Genomic DNA, 16,862 nt, shown 5'->3' on the forward strand with positions numbered 1-16,862 from the left:
AGGAGTTATCTGTTGCCCTTGAATTGCTTGTACCTTCTGATGGGGCGATCCCTTAACCTTCTCCGTGTCAGGCTAAGCAGATCGTGCTTTCCAAGGCTGCTGCAAAGGCATATCTCCAGTTCCTGGAATCTAATCTTTGTCATGCCTGTGCTTTGAGTCTCCTCCAGCCTTTTAACATCTCCCTTGGCCTGTGGATACCTGAATTAGACGGAAAGCTTTTTGTGAAATACATGCCAGCTCCAACAAGAAATAATTCAGGCGGCCTCTGCTGCAGACTGTTTTAGACAGTCTCTCTTCCCAATCAGTCTCTGATTCTATATAAGAATTGATCGTGTCTACATTTCAGTACAACTTTATTTCCTAACTGAAATTATTGTATGTTTATTCACAAAGAATGTCTTTAGTCTTTCTGGCCATAAGATGTACAAGGAGCTCTCATTCAGCTGCTCTTTGACCTAATATTTTTCAGAGTCCTTGCTTCCTGAGCCAGAGTCCTCCATCTGGTGAGTATAGCCAAGTTGGTGGGCTTTTTTCTAAATGTCTGGGTTAATTTTGATTGTATCAAACACACTTGGTTGGTTTGTACCCAGTTTACAGAGCAATCCAAATTACTCTATATTAGCATCCAATCATTTATCTCCTAATATTATTAATAATTCTTTTAAGCACTTTCCTCTGGTGATTGATAAAACTATTAGTTAGTGTAGAACTGGCCCTCTCTTGAGACAGTGGATTGGTGATTAATTATTTATCAGTTAAACTTCTAATCTTTTCAAAAAATCTAAAAAGGTTTGGAAGAGCCTATGTTTTTATAAGATAATACTGACAACTTCTACACAGATCAGGAACATACTTTGAAAGGAGAGTGCATTGCAGGTGTTGCCCCTCAGGCTCAATAATCTAAAAACAAAAGAAAAGGCCAGAGGTACTTCTCCACTCTCTGAGTGGAGAACTCAGAGATGCATAAGGATCCTAAAACCAAAGTAGAAACTATGGCTGAAATGCCAGCTGCATGTCTCCTAGGAAGGACGATGAAGACTTTAAGGAGAAAGCAGACTTCATGTGGCTACGCTGGGAGCTGATAATAACAGTTTACAAGACTGCTAAGCGGCTAATCTAAACTCACAAAGGGTTGTGAATCTAAGACAAAAAATGAACAAAAATATGATTATTATTACTGTGACCATAGCGTTTGCACAAATGTCTAGCTACATGCAGCATAAGAACTAAGAGAAACCTGATTGATGAAGCAAAGGCCAAGGCAGTAACCTGAGCTCCTGGGGCTGAAGAGATTCCTAAAGGATTCCTCCCTTTATTGTGCCCCATTTTACACTTGCAAGATGAAAATACTGTCTTTCTGCGCAGAAAAATGCTGTCACTTTGTTCACTCAAGAAGGTCACAGAACCATCTGAATAGAAAAGCCATGTGTCTTGCTGCTGCGCAGAATAATACTGAATTTACTTTCTTCATTCTACAGCAAATCATCTTCGAGATGCCCACAGAGGCTGAAAACTGTTGGAGTGACTGGAATGAAAGCAAGGCAGACCCGAGCATCCATACCTCTTATGCAAAATTCAACAGCATGTAAGTCATGGTATATTCAAGTTTTTTTGAAATGTAAAATACCACACATTAGGCTTCATCTGCCAATTATAATTAAAAAAAAAAAAAACCCTGATCATAGAATCATGGAATGGTTTGGGTTGGAAGGGACCTCAAAGATCATCTAGTTCCAACCCCCCCTGCTGCGGGCAGGGACACCCTCCACTAGACCACGTTGCCCAAAGCTTCATCATTGAAGTGAGTAAGAAGAGAGTGAAGCAAATGGCAGTGGCGAGTGTAGGACTCAGTTATTAATACATTTTCATTAGTATGTGAATATATTTACCACAGGTAGGCCAGAGAAAGCTGCCTACATAAGGCCCTGCCTATGTAAGATGAGTAGGAGCAGCAAGTAGCTCTCTGGCACAGTTACAGAGAGAGCGAGCATCCAGTCTGGCCCCATGGAATCTGTTGTTGAACCTCACAGAGGATCCTTACTTCCACAAGTCAGCGTCCATGCCGTTTGAGATTGCCTTAGATCAAACCTTGTTCCTCTTGAGGCAGAGGCTGCTGTTGGCTCAGGATCTGTCATCTGCTCTGTCCTGGCTGGCTCTTCAGTTGTGAGCTGCCCCAGAAGGTCCCCAGGTGCTCCTGCCCCACAGCGAATGCTGACAGCACAGGAAGATCGATCTTCACAACTGCCATTTTATACACGCTTTCTGTGGCTTGTACGTGTCCCCTCCCCAGCACAGTAGTTTCGGCATACTGATGTAATACATAGTACAAGAGAGTCCCGTTAGACTTGAAGGCCAATTTTCTGCCCAATCAGGAGGAGTTTTGATTTCTCTGCTCTAGAACTGAACTTGATTTGAAGGTAAGTACAAAACATTGGAATTAGTAAGTGACGGGAATGTAACTGCAGGGGAAAATTCCTCTATCTCTGCAGTGTTTATGGGTACCGTTCTCCAAATGACCTAATTTATGTGAACAGAGAAGAATCATGAATTTAATTTGGTATCAGTTATTGACTTCTTGTCTTCTGCACAGTAAACCAGGAAAATATAAAACTGGCAAATGTACCATCTAGGGGATTTTAACTGTTGGCAGAAGGTTTGTGCTTTTCTTCTTTAAAGACAGTTTTATAACTTAAGAAATTACAAAGAAAAAAGGAAGTTGTTTCCAGACATGAACTCAAATTTTGAATGTGTGACTACATAAAATAACCAGCTACTCCCTGACTTTTTCAACGAAGTTTAAACAGCTCCATAGCCCTTTCTTTTCAAAAAGCTGACCCATCACTTGTGTTGATAATTTTCCAGAATTTCTGGGTTCTAACTGGGATTTAATATAGTAACCAACACTTTGCAGAAGGCTGGTTAATATGTTACCAAGCATGTTATAAATTTGCCATCACAACTAAAGAATTTGTAAGGTTGAGAGAGTGGGACACATCCATGAAGGAAGGCAGCTCTAAGGCAGGGCTGTGCTTATAGGCAGATGGCGCTAATTCTGCTCCAGGTCCAGATCTTTTATCCAGAGCGGAATCTGGCTAAGGAGGAAAGTGACCATCCTGTCTTCGTGTCGGCTCCATGCGTGTGTCTCTGTGAGGTACCCACAGATGTCGATGGCAGTGGCTGTTGTTAGGTACTTGTCACTGGAGAGATGGATGAACTCATTGAGCTCATTTCCCATGTGGCAATTAAGTCTATTGCTGTCTGATGGCCTTTGAGGTATTTGCCATGCCTCTGGCTTAGATTTGGACAGTCAAGAGGGGGCTATGTATCTTTATAACTGATAAAACCTGTACTGCAGCCAATGCTGTTTGTACGATGACTCGTATTTTTTGAGGAAATTATTGGAGAAGCCAGGAGCTCATCAGCTGTAGCATAAATATCTCATGAATCTGGGCTTCTAAGGTTTGTGGACAATACTGCTGTAATATTTTATTATCAAAAGTAATTGAAAGCAAATACAAGATAAAAATGCTTCAGCATCACTTTTACTGTATAGTTCTTCATGTCATTAAAATGTGGCTAGCACCAAGTACTTCAAATGCTCATTACCCTGCCACATCTGCAAACCTTTTTAAAATTAAAAATACTATTCATTAGAAAACACACTCTGTAGCATGTCCTTATTCTTCCAATTGTTTTATCATTCGTGGGAGATGACATTTACCTCCCTGAGCTTAGAAATAAACAGATCCTCATCCAGCAGGATTGCAAAGAGGTTCTGTGTAATTAGAGACATGGAGGCAAGTGTTTATCAGGCAGGAAAGGTATGATTAGGAAATTGTACTGAATAATTCCCTGGCATTTTTCCTAGCAAAACCCCTTCCCAGACCGCAGTGATGCTTACAGGAAATGGCAGTTCTAAGTTAAAAGGATTATTTTTGTGTAATACTACCCAAAGTAGAGAAGCAACTCTTTTTAGAGGCACCTAAAAGGGAGGTACTGTTTTAGATATTGGCTGCTGCCCCCTGACATGTTCCACTTCTGTTAGATATTTCGCACAAATGTTCCCTGTGGTGTCAGGAATTTACACGCTGGGTTTGGTCTAAGATGAGGTGACCCTTACAGTATAAAAATTTGTGCGTGTAACAGTGAATGTGGATTGTGGTTGGACAGTAGGGAGGCAGTGTTTTTCCTTGGAGGAGGGTGAAGATGCTGCTCATGTCTCTGTTGATTGTGAGGTACTGTGCAGAAGATGCTGAGCAGGTAAGCAAGGAGGCCATGCTCTGAAGCAGTTGCTGTTCAGAGATGGGATGGGAACACGGAAGCAGAAGATGACTAAGGAAAGGCTTTTTTCTTTTACAGACAATGGCAACATTAACACTGATAGAAGACTGTTGTAAGGCTGAGGGATGTGAATCTAAACCATTGCTATCAGTAAAATAATAGCTGAATTTTGAAAGCATTGCACACGTCGTTCCATCATGTTTCAGCTCCCATATCCAAGAGGGTATTGGTTTTTTTCTGAGAACCTCCCATCTTAGTTCATGAAACAGATTTTCTCACCTTATAATAGCCCTGTACTTTAGGCAGATTATTTTAAGGACCTGGTGAGGATGCTACGCAACTTGGCTGTGATTTTTCTCTTGCTGCACAACTTCATGCACAGAACTGGGCAGAGTCTGTGACAGTTGTTCTCAAGGTCCCAGCCAGCCCCTCCCAAAGCCAGATCACAACATGCAGAGAAGCTGGGAGCCTCAGCACAGCCGAATGCTATACAAAAACATAGCCAGAGTACAGCTGCATCTTAAAGCTGGGCATTCAGCTGTGCCTTCACTCCTATTTAATAACAGTTAAGTGGTGAAGCGCTGTCTTCTTGCAATGCTTCCTCTCTCTTAGCAAACACCATGTAACATACAATTTTTACAGTGACTTGTAGCATATTTTTACTTCTGAAATATAACCCTTCCTTTTTAGTGCTCCTTAATCATAGTGATTTTGTGGAGAATACCAAATTTTCCATTCTTGGACTTAAAGCTTGATTTTTTCCTTATTTCCTTTGGCATGAATTATCTCTCCTAAAAATAGACAGGTGGAGTCCAAAAATATCTAGTGGAGCCTTAATGGAAGGCTTGTTACAGGGAAGCCAACAGCCAGGCCTGATTTATTCATCCAGTCCTGTTGTTTGTGCAGTCCCACCCTCCACAAAGTTCCTTCTCTGGGCTTGCCTCTTGTTTGCTCACCCAGGTTATTCAGTAGAGCTGCTTGCGAGGGCACGTTAAAGGGAAACCAACCCTTACCCAGTCTTCAGGGAAAGTTGCAAAAGCTGGGGAGTGCTGTGGCTGCTTTCAAACCCTCAGCCCCTGAGAGCGACTCCTCTCCTGCGGGGAGGAAGGTGGATGTAGGTCATTTCTTCTGAGGGATCTGTCAACCCGCTCTGCCCTCTGCAGCCAGCCTACGCCTGCTGCCCGGGAGCACGGGCATCTCCTTCGGCCCCGGCCCTGCGAGCTGGGGGCAGGGCTCGCGGCAGCAGCAGGGGAGGGATTGCCAATCCCGAACAAAACTTTCTTCTGCCTTCTTCCTGTCAAGTCATCCCATTCCTCCCAGCAGGCTGCAAACAGCAGTTCGTACAGCAGCCTCAGAGCGGGAAAGCTTGGGATTTGTTTTATGACTTCCAAAATCAACAAAAAGGTTCTATGTCAAACCAGACCTGTAAGGCCTTGCATCTTCATGGGACCTTATTGTCTGTAATATCAAAGGGCTTGAGAGAGTTCTCAGCAAAGTAACAGAGGATAAAGGAAGAAACGGAGAAAATGGACTCATCTCGGGTCTGATCAGTGGTGATTCTGCATTTTGGTGTAGGAAGTCTTGATAAAGCCTGGGTTTGGGGCAGTCACTTGTGGGGGTGCCCATCTCATTAGTCCCCTCTGGGAAGATTATAGTTGTGATACTGATTTTTAGATATATGTGAGCTGCTGAATGTGGCATTTTGAGAGTGAGTCCCAAACTGACATCTTTTTCGCAGAGGGTGGGGCACGAGGCTAGAGGGAAAAATTGCAGGGTCTTTGAAGTGCAAAGCTTTGAAGTTTAAAAAACCTAGCAAATTCCTTTTGCAGTTTACTGTCTGTGGAAAATCTGGAAGGTAAGACTTTTAAACCAAAGAGACTGGATAAAATACGTAAAAGTAACAGACTGGAGAAGTGTGGCTTTCATGTTTTAACTGTTTATGCAGTGGTGGAGAAAGTGAACTCGATTCAAAAAGTATGTACCAAACAACATTGTCGGTCTGCGCCTTGTTTCTCTTCTACTCAGAGGCTTCGAGCACATTCAGATCGCTGACGTAAAACGTGTGTGTGGTGGAAGGGGGAGGGAGGAATTTCTCTCTTCCCGTTGCTATTGTGTTTTGCTATGTTTTGTGTCTGTTCAGTTTGTCTCCAGGATCAGCGAAATGACTCAGAAAGTTATTTCCACAATAGGAGAGCATGGGAAAACACAAACATTGGTCTCTTAAAGATGCACAGTCCCATTTATTACACACTGACATGTCTTGACTTCTAGTCTGTTGGAAATGCTACCACATAAGCTATCTTACTCCTTCCTCTTAGACCCCCTTTTGGATTTTGCACCTTAGGCTTGTCTTTTTCGCTCTAGAAAATGACATAAAAACGTCCTATCCTATATTCCTTTCTCATTTTTCTATACTTATCTTCCCCATTTATTGCATCTTTCATGTTTCCCACATTTTTTTCATCTCATTCCTCTTACTATGCTGCCATACACCTGAAACTCTCTCTAACCAGCACCGTCTCTCTTGTCCTTCAACGTGGCCTTTTTTCTCAATGGTGCGCTCTCATCCACCCCCTTGCCATATTGCACCCTCCCACTGGGAGGGGTCCCGGTCGTACCGGGTAGGCCTTGGGCAGAACACTTGGGCTAGCTCTGAACAAGCCAGCTTGGGCATTGTAAGCCTTTGCGACCCTTCAGAGCGTACCTTACAAGTATAGTGCAGCAGGCTCAGACCTGCTGCGGTGTGCTCAGGCAGGCACGCCAGTGACGCAGAGAAGACGCATCAGCTCCGCAGAGACCTGCCGGCAACAGCGTCTCAGAGCCTCTCTTAGCCCAGCCCCTGATGCCAGCCCTTCTTTTCCTGTGGAACATTTGTTCCAGCCAGTGGGAGCCAAAGATTAAATCTAACTCCTGCCAGTGCCAACCAGGTAGGACAGGTTGGTCCTTTATTTACAAGTATGATGAGGCAGCAATTATACTCTAGAGCTGTTTTCTCTTGGTGAGGTAAAGTTACTACTTAGCTCAGTGTTTAGGTTTTTGGGGGGCCTGTTCTTGCCTAAAACCCCCACTCAGGTTTTCTCCTATCTTTTTTTCTTCACTTTTTTTTTTTTTTTCCTCCATCTCATTTTCTGAGTTGTCCAAAGCATGAGTCTGGCTTCCAAAGCCAGTGTTCATTCATGTTTCCCTCTTGCTGCTCAGATGCCTGGGCATCCAGACTCCCCTCCCTTGTCTGGTGCATGGATTGAGAAATGTATTAAAATAATCCTTCCCTCTCTCTTTATACTCTTAGCTGTGCCAGCAATGCATTGTAGCTAGCTAGACGTGTGTGCTTGCCTGCTTGAATTAGTTTGACTTAGCTCCCTCCTCTACTGCTCTTAGAAAAGATGATGTGGTCTCTGGTATTTGGAGATGCTACCTAGCTTGCTTGCTCTGAAATTCTTTAGGAAGCCCACATGTATTCTGGTGCTGTATGAGCCTTTCTGGTCAGCTGCTAGAAACACTTGGCTTGTCTCATTGTCCTCACTTCTTTTTATGTCAATCTCCACCTTCTCTCACTTTTCTCTCTGTTTCTATTGACTGTGAATTTATATTTATGTCACTTTAATCTCTTGCAGTCACCTAGCAAAGTATGCCATGGGTGTGGTTCCTTGAACCTGGGGCAACGAACCTTAAGGTGGACTACTTTGAAGCCAGAAATGATACACAGGTACATGTAAATAGGAAAATCCCATCCTAATTCCAGCAGTATTATCACTTCTGAACTGATGGACTACTGCCAAGTCTACGAGCATTTAATGGCAAATGCTGAGTCACAGGCCAAGACAGAAACCCTATACATTTAGCAGCCCAGGAGGAGAAGTTTCTTTTGCAGATGAGAATGTGTTAACACGCGTTTCACAGTGTGGGTATCTGGGTGGGGCATGGGAGGCATGTAACATTACAGTACCAAGGCTCCAACTCCATACTCAAACTGAAAAGGCATAGTCTTTTAGAAGGATTTGTTTCTCTTTTCATTCTTCTAAAAAGTTTAGAAAGCAATCTTTGACTGCTTTTCTGTTATCAAACATGAGGCAGATCCTTCATGTAGAAAGACTTCAGAAATGCTACTTTTCAGGGCCTATTTTCACAAACAGTGCCTAGAAGTTTTGTGTAACCTGTATTTTCAAGAAACTTCAGGCTCATTCCTTCACAGAAGAGAGGAGCAAGAGACTGTATCAACCTTCTCCAGCATCAGTGAAAAAAGTCTTCACCGCCTTCCCCACTAGTACAAACAGTGAATTCAGATAGAGAGTGTGGCCGAAAATCTGGGTAGCAGTAGAGGTTAGACATGTCACACCCTTTCCATAGGAACAAACTAGCAAAAAGCAACTGGATTTCTAAAGCAGCTGCCTAGCCTGTCTGTTCAAGGGCAAAAATTGAACTACGAATTCTGAACGGGGTGAGAGGACATCTGAGGAAGCATTAAGGGAAAGACTGCCAGAGGTAGAGTGATGTTAGTTACTTCAGTGGATCTGAAATGAAAAAAGTTCAACAAATGTTCCTATGAGGACAGGCTGAGAGAGTTGGGCTTGTTCAGCCTGGAGAAAAGGTGGCTCCAGAGAGTACCTGAAGGGGGCCTACAGGAAAGATGGAGAGGGACTGTTTATCAGGGAGTGTAGTGACAGGACAAGGGGTAATGGGTTTAAGCTGAAGGAGGGTCGATTTAGATTAGATGTTAGAAAGAAATTCTTTACTGTGAGGGTGGTGAGGCACTGGAACAGGTTGCCCAGAGAGGTTGGGTAGGCCCCATCCCTGGAAGCGTTTAAGGCCAGGTTGGATGAGGCTTTGGGCAACGTGGTCTAGTGGAGGGTGTCTCTGCCCGCAGCAGGGCGGTTGGAACTAGATGATCTTTAAGGTCCCTTCCAACCCAAACCATTCTATGATTCTATGAAATAGACAAGATACACAAGGTTTGCAAGGGAATTTCAACTCGCTCAGGTATTAGATCATTTACCAGAACTTTTGCCTGAAGATTCTCATAACCTGAATGCTTCAGAGAGTCCTCTGCCTGGGATTTCCCAGTTGTAACACAGACATTGAGAATAAGCAGTGAGAGACCACATCATGCTAATGTTAGTAGAAAAGAATGAAACAAACCTGTGGTTTTCTGCTGGACAGAAGGCATTTTGTCTTCCGTTCCCGTGAGGGTTCACTAATAAAGAGTCAGGTCTATCTACTGCGTGCCCCAAAAGTATGTTATTCTCAGATAATAAGCCCTTAAATACTGCATTAACGTAGTTAAGCATTTATGTGATTTAGCTAGTTCTTCTGTGTAAGTTATAAAATAGCAGTTGATCATAGACACATACAGATGTACAAACTAACTGGCGCATGGTCAGAGATAATGAATAGCACTGACAGTTCAACACTATAATAAATACATGGGGAAACCTGCTATTAAAGATAATGGCTCTCCAAGTTATTTGCTCTGAACAGTTTTCATGACCCTTGCACAAGAAAATGTGCTAATTTTAAAGTAATCCCCACAATTGCCCCAGCTTAGTAACAGTCTTTTAGCTTTCATCTTTCAACAGTAGTCTACTGTTATTTTTGCAATCAGTTATAATGTTCTATAGATAGATATTCATTATAGGGCACAAAATTGTTTTTCTGGGGGTGTGGCGGTACTTTCAAAGGAGGATAAAGTCATACATCTGCCATTGCCTCGTGTCTTGGAGAAAGTCCCTCAAATCTCTTGTGTTTCAATTTTGTCATCTTTAAATTAGGAAAGAACATTTCAAGGGTGCTCTGAGATTAAATTACTACTGTTTTGATAGGACATTGCCACTTGTGGAGATGGTATCAGAAATTTGCAAAGAACTGGCCTTTGAAAGAAAGGATGGTTGATTCTCTGACCTTAAGTCATGCATATTAATCCTATAACCATCTTGTAAAGAAAACCATAGTATATACCAGCTTTGAGAAAGAAATTTCACTACGCACTTATAAAATACTGGTTAAAGCAGAGGAGAGTACAAAACAAACATCACAGAAACTTTCTCTCAATGATTTAAAAAAACATCCCATTTTAAACAATAGCACTGGGTGAAATTTAAGCAAAGATATCAAACAAGATATCAAGTCTCAAATGAACAGCAGAAATACTAACAACTGATGCTTTTTAACTGATACATAGAGAAGGAAATTAAGAGAAAACCAATATTTCATAGTTATAAGTTTTATTTTGGAAAATGTAAACGTCACTAACCATGCATACAAGTTAAGACGATATTTTACAGTTGTTAATTTTCTTCCTTTTTCCTTTTTTATTATTGTTGCATAGGACATTATCACAATATATAATCTATGCAGTACAAAATACATAAAAAGTTACAGCAGAGCAAGAATAGATGAACATATAACTGTACAACTGTAATACTTCAATGTAGTGATTTAAAGAGTTGAAAAGTGACCCATGGAAGCATTCATGTGCTGCTGACAAAACTGTACAAATGAAGATGACACCGGTAACATTACAGTTCACCAAAGCTGGAAGTATATGTGTAAACATGTGCACACTTACTGGCACACATTCTCTGTCACCCACACAGGCATGCGCTTGTAAAAAAGGACATGTGCACGTACATACGTCCCCCAAAATGCATATATACACAAGTAACTGCAGCTGTAACTAGAGATGAAACTCAACCACAAATCTCAAAAAAAAAAAAAAAAAAGGTTTAAACTTTCCAAATGCAGTGGCATTTGGATCTAGGATTTTGGTTCAGACCCATCACTAGTGATAATGAAATGGATACCTATTTTTGCTCTGTAGACATCCCTTCATTATTCAGTGTGTAGTTTATACACACTGCTGTGTATTTATGTATACACACAAGTACTATACAATATACACATATATATGTATTTTTATATATGTGCATATGCTTATATAAATTCATATATAAATACTTATATATACATTAAAAAACCTATACCAGTGGATGGGCTTTTGCATTCTATATTCTGGCTTATGGGGTAAACAAGTATAACTCAGTTATTTTCTTTTTCTTAAGGCTATAGCTTTATCCCCAAAAGAGTTAAACACACAGATGTTCATCATACCATTCACTGACATAGACTATATGTTAGCACCCAATGCACAAACAGATGGTGTGATGGAGTAAAAGAGCACCTGAAAGTCGGTTTGTAGGCATCACCTGATGAAATTAGTAAATAAAATGGCAATGAAAAGGCAAGCTTTACGTATGCAGAGTTCATTTTCCTTATTCTTTCTTCACAAACCATGTTCCCCAAAACAACAATGCACTTCAGTCAGTACAATTTCTAGAACTCATGGCAAAGAACTGGAGAAAGCCAGTTGTGAATGTGCATAGCTAGAAACAGGTAAGCTCCTCACACAGCCTTTTACTGCCTGGCTGCATGAAACACGGAAAGCGCTGAACATCTGGATAGAAGGTAATGAGGTTTTAAAGGCATACAAAGGCTTTCATAGCTACAAGTTATTGCAAGGGTTAATCCAGAAAAGAGGATAGGATACATACAGGAATTGGGTGTTACCATCAAACAGAGGCTTCTGATGACTTGTTATAAATATATGCCTTTGCAGTTATGTAATGTAAACAGATACTATGCATATATTATAAAAGCAAGGAACAAGCAATTTGCAGATATAAACAATTCTCACAATAAAATCTAGCTGCCAGGAGTTTACCAGAATTGCTTTCTAAGAAGCAGGATGAAAACCAAATACATAATGCACTTCAGGCCTTTGCACAGGATGAGGTTAATGAAAGGGGTGAATGAGTTTCTAAGAGCGTCTAGTTTCGGTTGAGTGGTGGTAGTGAAGTGATGATTTTAACTTGCACCCGTTTGCTATAGCAAGGCAGTTAAGCTCAACTCTTAGAGAGGAAGCTAGAATCATGGCTGGAGAAAAACAAGCCAACTTTCAGGGCTTTCTTAATAATAATAAACCTGTTACTATATTCTGAAATTAAAAGCAAATAGGGTAATTTTGTAGTTTGTGGGGATTTACCTCAATAGATTGCATGGGGAAAGGAGGAGGCAGAAGGAGAGTGCACACTCCTCCGAATGGAGGACTGTAAAGAAATCTGCACCTTGCCAGAGCAGTATTTCCTGAGTGTGCGATGTTTGTTGCTCTGTCAGGAGACTGTTTTAGGTTACGCTGCTGGGTGAAACAACAAAAGGGTAAAAATCTGAGGTTAGTTTGGATAAGGACCCAGATTTCAAAACATAATTTGAACTGTTGAGACTTCTCATATCTGCAAAACTCAGGAGGAACAATCATGAGAATGCAGTCTTATGACCTTGCTGGTGCTTCTGCTTCTTTTCTAGCACCTAGCAGATGTTATAAAACCCCAAACACTCTCCTTCTGTATGAAAATATTAAGAGAAGTTTTGTTCACATTCAGTTTTGGAAACAAGTGGTTTGGAATTCATAATTTTATCCTAAAGCTATCATGTATTAAGTATTTAATGGAGATACTTGAAACTCTAGCTAGGATTTTAAAACACAGTAATTTGACTGTCAGCCTAAAACACTCTGAGGTATTTACAGCTAAGATATTAAAAAAAAAAAAAAAAATTAATGACAAATTTCAGATAATTTCCTGAAAGCATAGCTATGTTGGCCATAAGCAGTCTCATTGCCTTCTTATTAGATGAACTGGCTGAACTGGAAATTTGACTTTGAACCTTTTTTTTTTTTCCTGCTTAACTTTGGAGAATTATTAATAATCTCTATGAGGAATATACATTAAATGCTTAGTTTACTGTTTGAGTTAAGGATTACATAGTTCTTATGGCACTCAGAATATCCCATAATCTCCCTATTAATAAAACCTGGAGCAAATATTCTTTCTCCAGGCTATTAAAACAGCTTGTTTGTAATGCACCTACCAATTCATGCTGAATTATTATGCCCTAAATAAATGGACTGGAGTGGTTCTTCCTTTGCTAGAGATTAAATGATGCTCCCATTGGAAAAGGTGATTTTACAACAAACTGAACTTAGAACGTGAAGCTTATGATTTTTCCCAATACTTAGTTCTCCTTTTGATTTTGGGGAGGAGAGGGCGTTCCCCCATATCCCTCTATTAAGGTATAAAGATAATGAGAAGCGTGTTTATGACTTGTTTAGAAGTATGTGCACAAGACACACCTGACCTGTAGAATTCCTTTAGCTAGATATCTTAAATGCCTCTTTACTAACTACAGCACAGGAGCACTTTTAGCAGTCGTAGAAATGATTGGAATGTGAATTCCTGTTACCTGAATTATATCAAGTTGTTAAAAGTGTGTATCTCAGTAGATGTTTTTAAAAAAAGTAAAGAGGAAATCTATGGAGGCAAACAGATCTGGCTTTCCCCTAACTCACAGTGGTAAGGCAACTCATCATACAAAGTGAACAATATTTGTCATCTTGCAAAAAAACCTTACGATGTTCTTTCATTTTCTGTGAAATGAAACAGTAGAACTGCCTTGCATGACTTCCAATTCAAAAGGGGAAAATTGTGATTATATAAAGGTGAAATCTGAAGCAAATGAACATCGAAAAAAATACTGAAAATACTTTGAACTGTCTTTAAGTATTTATCCATACAACTAATAGAGTGCGTAGTATTAGGAATAATGTAAATATTATGGAAGTACCTATGAAACTGCTTGGAAATCTGTATTAGCCTCTCACAGTTAACATACAGTACAATAAAAACTTGCAAAATTGGATCAATGCAAAGCAGCAAGTAAGATACAGGTTCATTTGGAATGTGGAGGCATACACTTGATATCAAACGGCAAGTTTGGTGTAGAGACCTTCTTTTCACTATGCTACACTTACCAGCATTTATACCCTACCATAAAAATAAGAAAACCCCCAAACTTCCAGAATCACTAATATTCACCATCAGACACAGCCAAACCAACGAAGATGTATTTGCTGCCAATGAGGTCTCCAGTACATCGCAATGCTCATGGTCTTTTGTTATATTTTCTAACATATAATCATAAAAATCTACCTCCTAGTGCTCTGTCTAGTGTCAAATATTTGAAAGTTATTGAAAACTAGCCAAGATTCCCTTTTTGTTATCAGTTATTCAGAAACGAAAGCACCATTATGCTGGTATGTGTATTTTTGAGAAACTTGTCATAGTGCTGAGCTAAAATTTCATTTTATTTCAAAACTTAAAAATGCATATTTTATTTTTCCAGTTAGAAGATACCTTATAATTTTCACTTCCTTTTATCAGCGACCATGATTGTGATGCAACAGGATACAGAAACTATGTCTTAGCCAATTTGTCTTGCTAAGATACAGCTATACAGTAGGTAAGTACCTCAATAAAAGTTTTGGTAGGCATTGGTTCAGCTATGCTATTTCCATAGTTCATTAAAAAAAAAAAAGGAAAAAAAGAATAAAGAAAATTCTTCAAGTCAGTGTGGTTTGATTTGAATATTCTGTTGGTCCCATACTGAACAGGCAGTGCAGAGAGCTTAACAACTTGGAGAGAGTGACGACAGAATGCCTCCGAGATTCTGTGCCACCTTGCAATAAAATATTACCCAGTGTAAATATGTTTCCTTGTGATTTAGATTATTTACTTAAGGCATCTTGTTTAGAATTTTTTCTCAGAATTTTATCTAGCATGAAACAATCAAGTTTATCAACCTCACAGAGATTTTTGCAATAGGAAGTTGGTTTTGGAGCATCTTCAGCATGAAGTGAAAGACAGCTTGCTACCAAAAGCAGAGGGCAGCTTGAAGAAAGACAAGACTCCTGTGTGGACGCTCCCCAATGTAGGTATATAATCAGGAAAACAAACAATGGAAGAGTCTGGTACTACATTCCAGTACTGGTTTGGTTTTTGTATTGTTTGTGTTTTTTCCCCAGTGTGTGAAAGAACCTAACAAAAAGCTTCTGAGTGCAAATATATTTACAGAGTAAGGCTGCAGTTAGGGTGTGTCTTCATTGTAATTATTGTGTAACATAAATATCCATCCCTGAGAAAGGAGAAGGGGGACACAATCCAACACAGTTGATTTGTAAGTGTATGTATGCCCATGTTGTGCAATCCGGTCTTACAAAACTATTTTGACACCTGAGGTGAATTAAGTAGGGGTTTTTTCTTTAGATGTTCTCATTTTCTTATAAAGAATAATCAAGAGGATCTGTAAATGGTGGCAAAATGTATGAAATATTGAGACAGCAGGAGTCACTAAGTGGAACATGTAAGTCTGTCTGTCCATGAGGTTAGAATAGCCACTTGTGTGGTTGGGTAAAGAAAATTTGACTGGAAATTGCAGTGGGAGGCAGCTATTTACTGATTTAAAAAAAAAAGGGGGGGGGGGAACTGAGGAGGGGAAGCAACAGAGTTTTTTAAATGTGTGCAACACAAACAAAACTCCACATTAGGTATTAGAGGCAAAGTGCTGACATCCAGTGCAGGTAGGTCTACGGGGAACTAGCAGGGCTAATCGTTGGACTTGAGGCATCTGAGCGGCTGTAGTCACTGACAGATCCTGTTCTTGAGCTGCTTCCACTTCGCCTCTTGAGCATGCTTGGGTGGAAATTGGCATGGCGACGGGCATGCTTTGTCAGATGGTCGCTGCGCATGAAGCGTTTCTCACAGAGAGGACAGCTGAACTTCTTTTCTCCAGTGTGAGTGCGGTAATGGCGGGCCAGCTCATCAGAGCGAGCAAACTTCTTGTTACATCCTTGCCAGTTGCATTCAAAAGGCCGTTCACCTGCAGGAAGCATACATGGCATGATTAGAAAGCATACCAATGTCTTCCGTGGTTTTTTTTGTAGGCAAAAGTTACAATAAAAAGGTTGGAAGCAAGGCAGATGCCACTTGGCACTAATTGGATGGGGAAAGTGTTCCTCTGTGCCAGAGAGGAGGTCGCTGTGGTATTCCAACCCATTACAAAGTACTGTAAATCAAACTAGTGATACCTTATTTGATAACTGGATCTTCAGGGATGCTAGGCTCCTGATCTTTTCATGAATGTCACATTTCATATCTCTTGTAGTCCACTGGACTTTACTTCTGGATAATATCTGTACTGAGTTCTACAAAATATTCACTTATTCCTCCAAGCCATCCCTATGTCTGTCTGACTCAATGTTGAAGTTCAGAAGGCGTGATGAAGTCTCTCTCTTCAGCTACTAAAAAACCAATGATGGTGAAAATGCAAAATGGCAAAATGGCAATTTTGAGGCACTGGATGTGAGGCTCTCACCTTGTATTCTCCACAGCCATGCTTGTGTTTTCTGCATTTGCTACAAGGTACTATGGTTTCTCTTGTTCACTGCCTTAGGTCTTATTTAGAAGTGAGGCAGGGAGCACAGTATTTCAACTAGGTAAATGTTGGAGGTAGCAGCCTTCTGTCAATAGCTAACCTAAACCCCATGACTTGTTATGCTTAAGGTAGGAGCAGTGATCTCAAAGAAATAGCAGTCTGGTGACCTGCTGCAGTTCTCAACTTCCCATTTCAGACATAGGAAATATCTCCAGCTGTGCTGGAGGTCTGCACCTGGGCACTGCAGTAGATGTGCAGCCTGA

General features: G+C 40.6%; 1 protein-coding gene across 1 annotated transcript in view; it reads right to left on the minus strand.

Moving 5' to 3' along the window:
• Window positions 1-11,320: 11,320 nt before the first annotated feature.
• Window positions 11,321-16,862, minus strand: part of KLF13 (KLF transcription factor 13) — a 35,181-nt gene continuing 29,639 nt past the window's right edge. The window contains exon 2 of the mRNA XM_054836813.1: window positions 11,321-16,044. Within this exon, the coding sequence (XP_054692788.1) occupies window positions 15,752-16,044 (293 nt within the window). The 3' untranslated portion in view covers window positions 11,321-15,751. The remainder of the gene's footprint in view (window positions 16,045-16,862) is intronic.

This window comes from Grus americana, chromosome 10 (genome assembly GCF_028858705.1).
Source record: "Grus americana isolate bGruAme1 chromosome 10, bGruAme1.mat, whole genome shotgun sequence".
Taxonomy (NCBI): Eukaryota; Metazoa; Chordata; class Aves; order Gruiformes; family Gruidae; genus Grus; species Grus americana.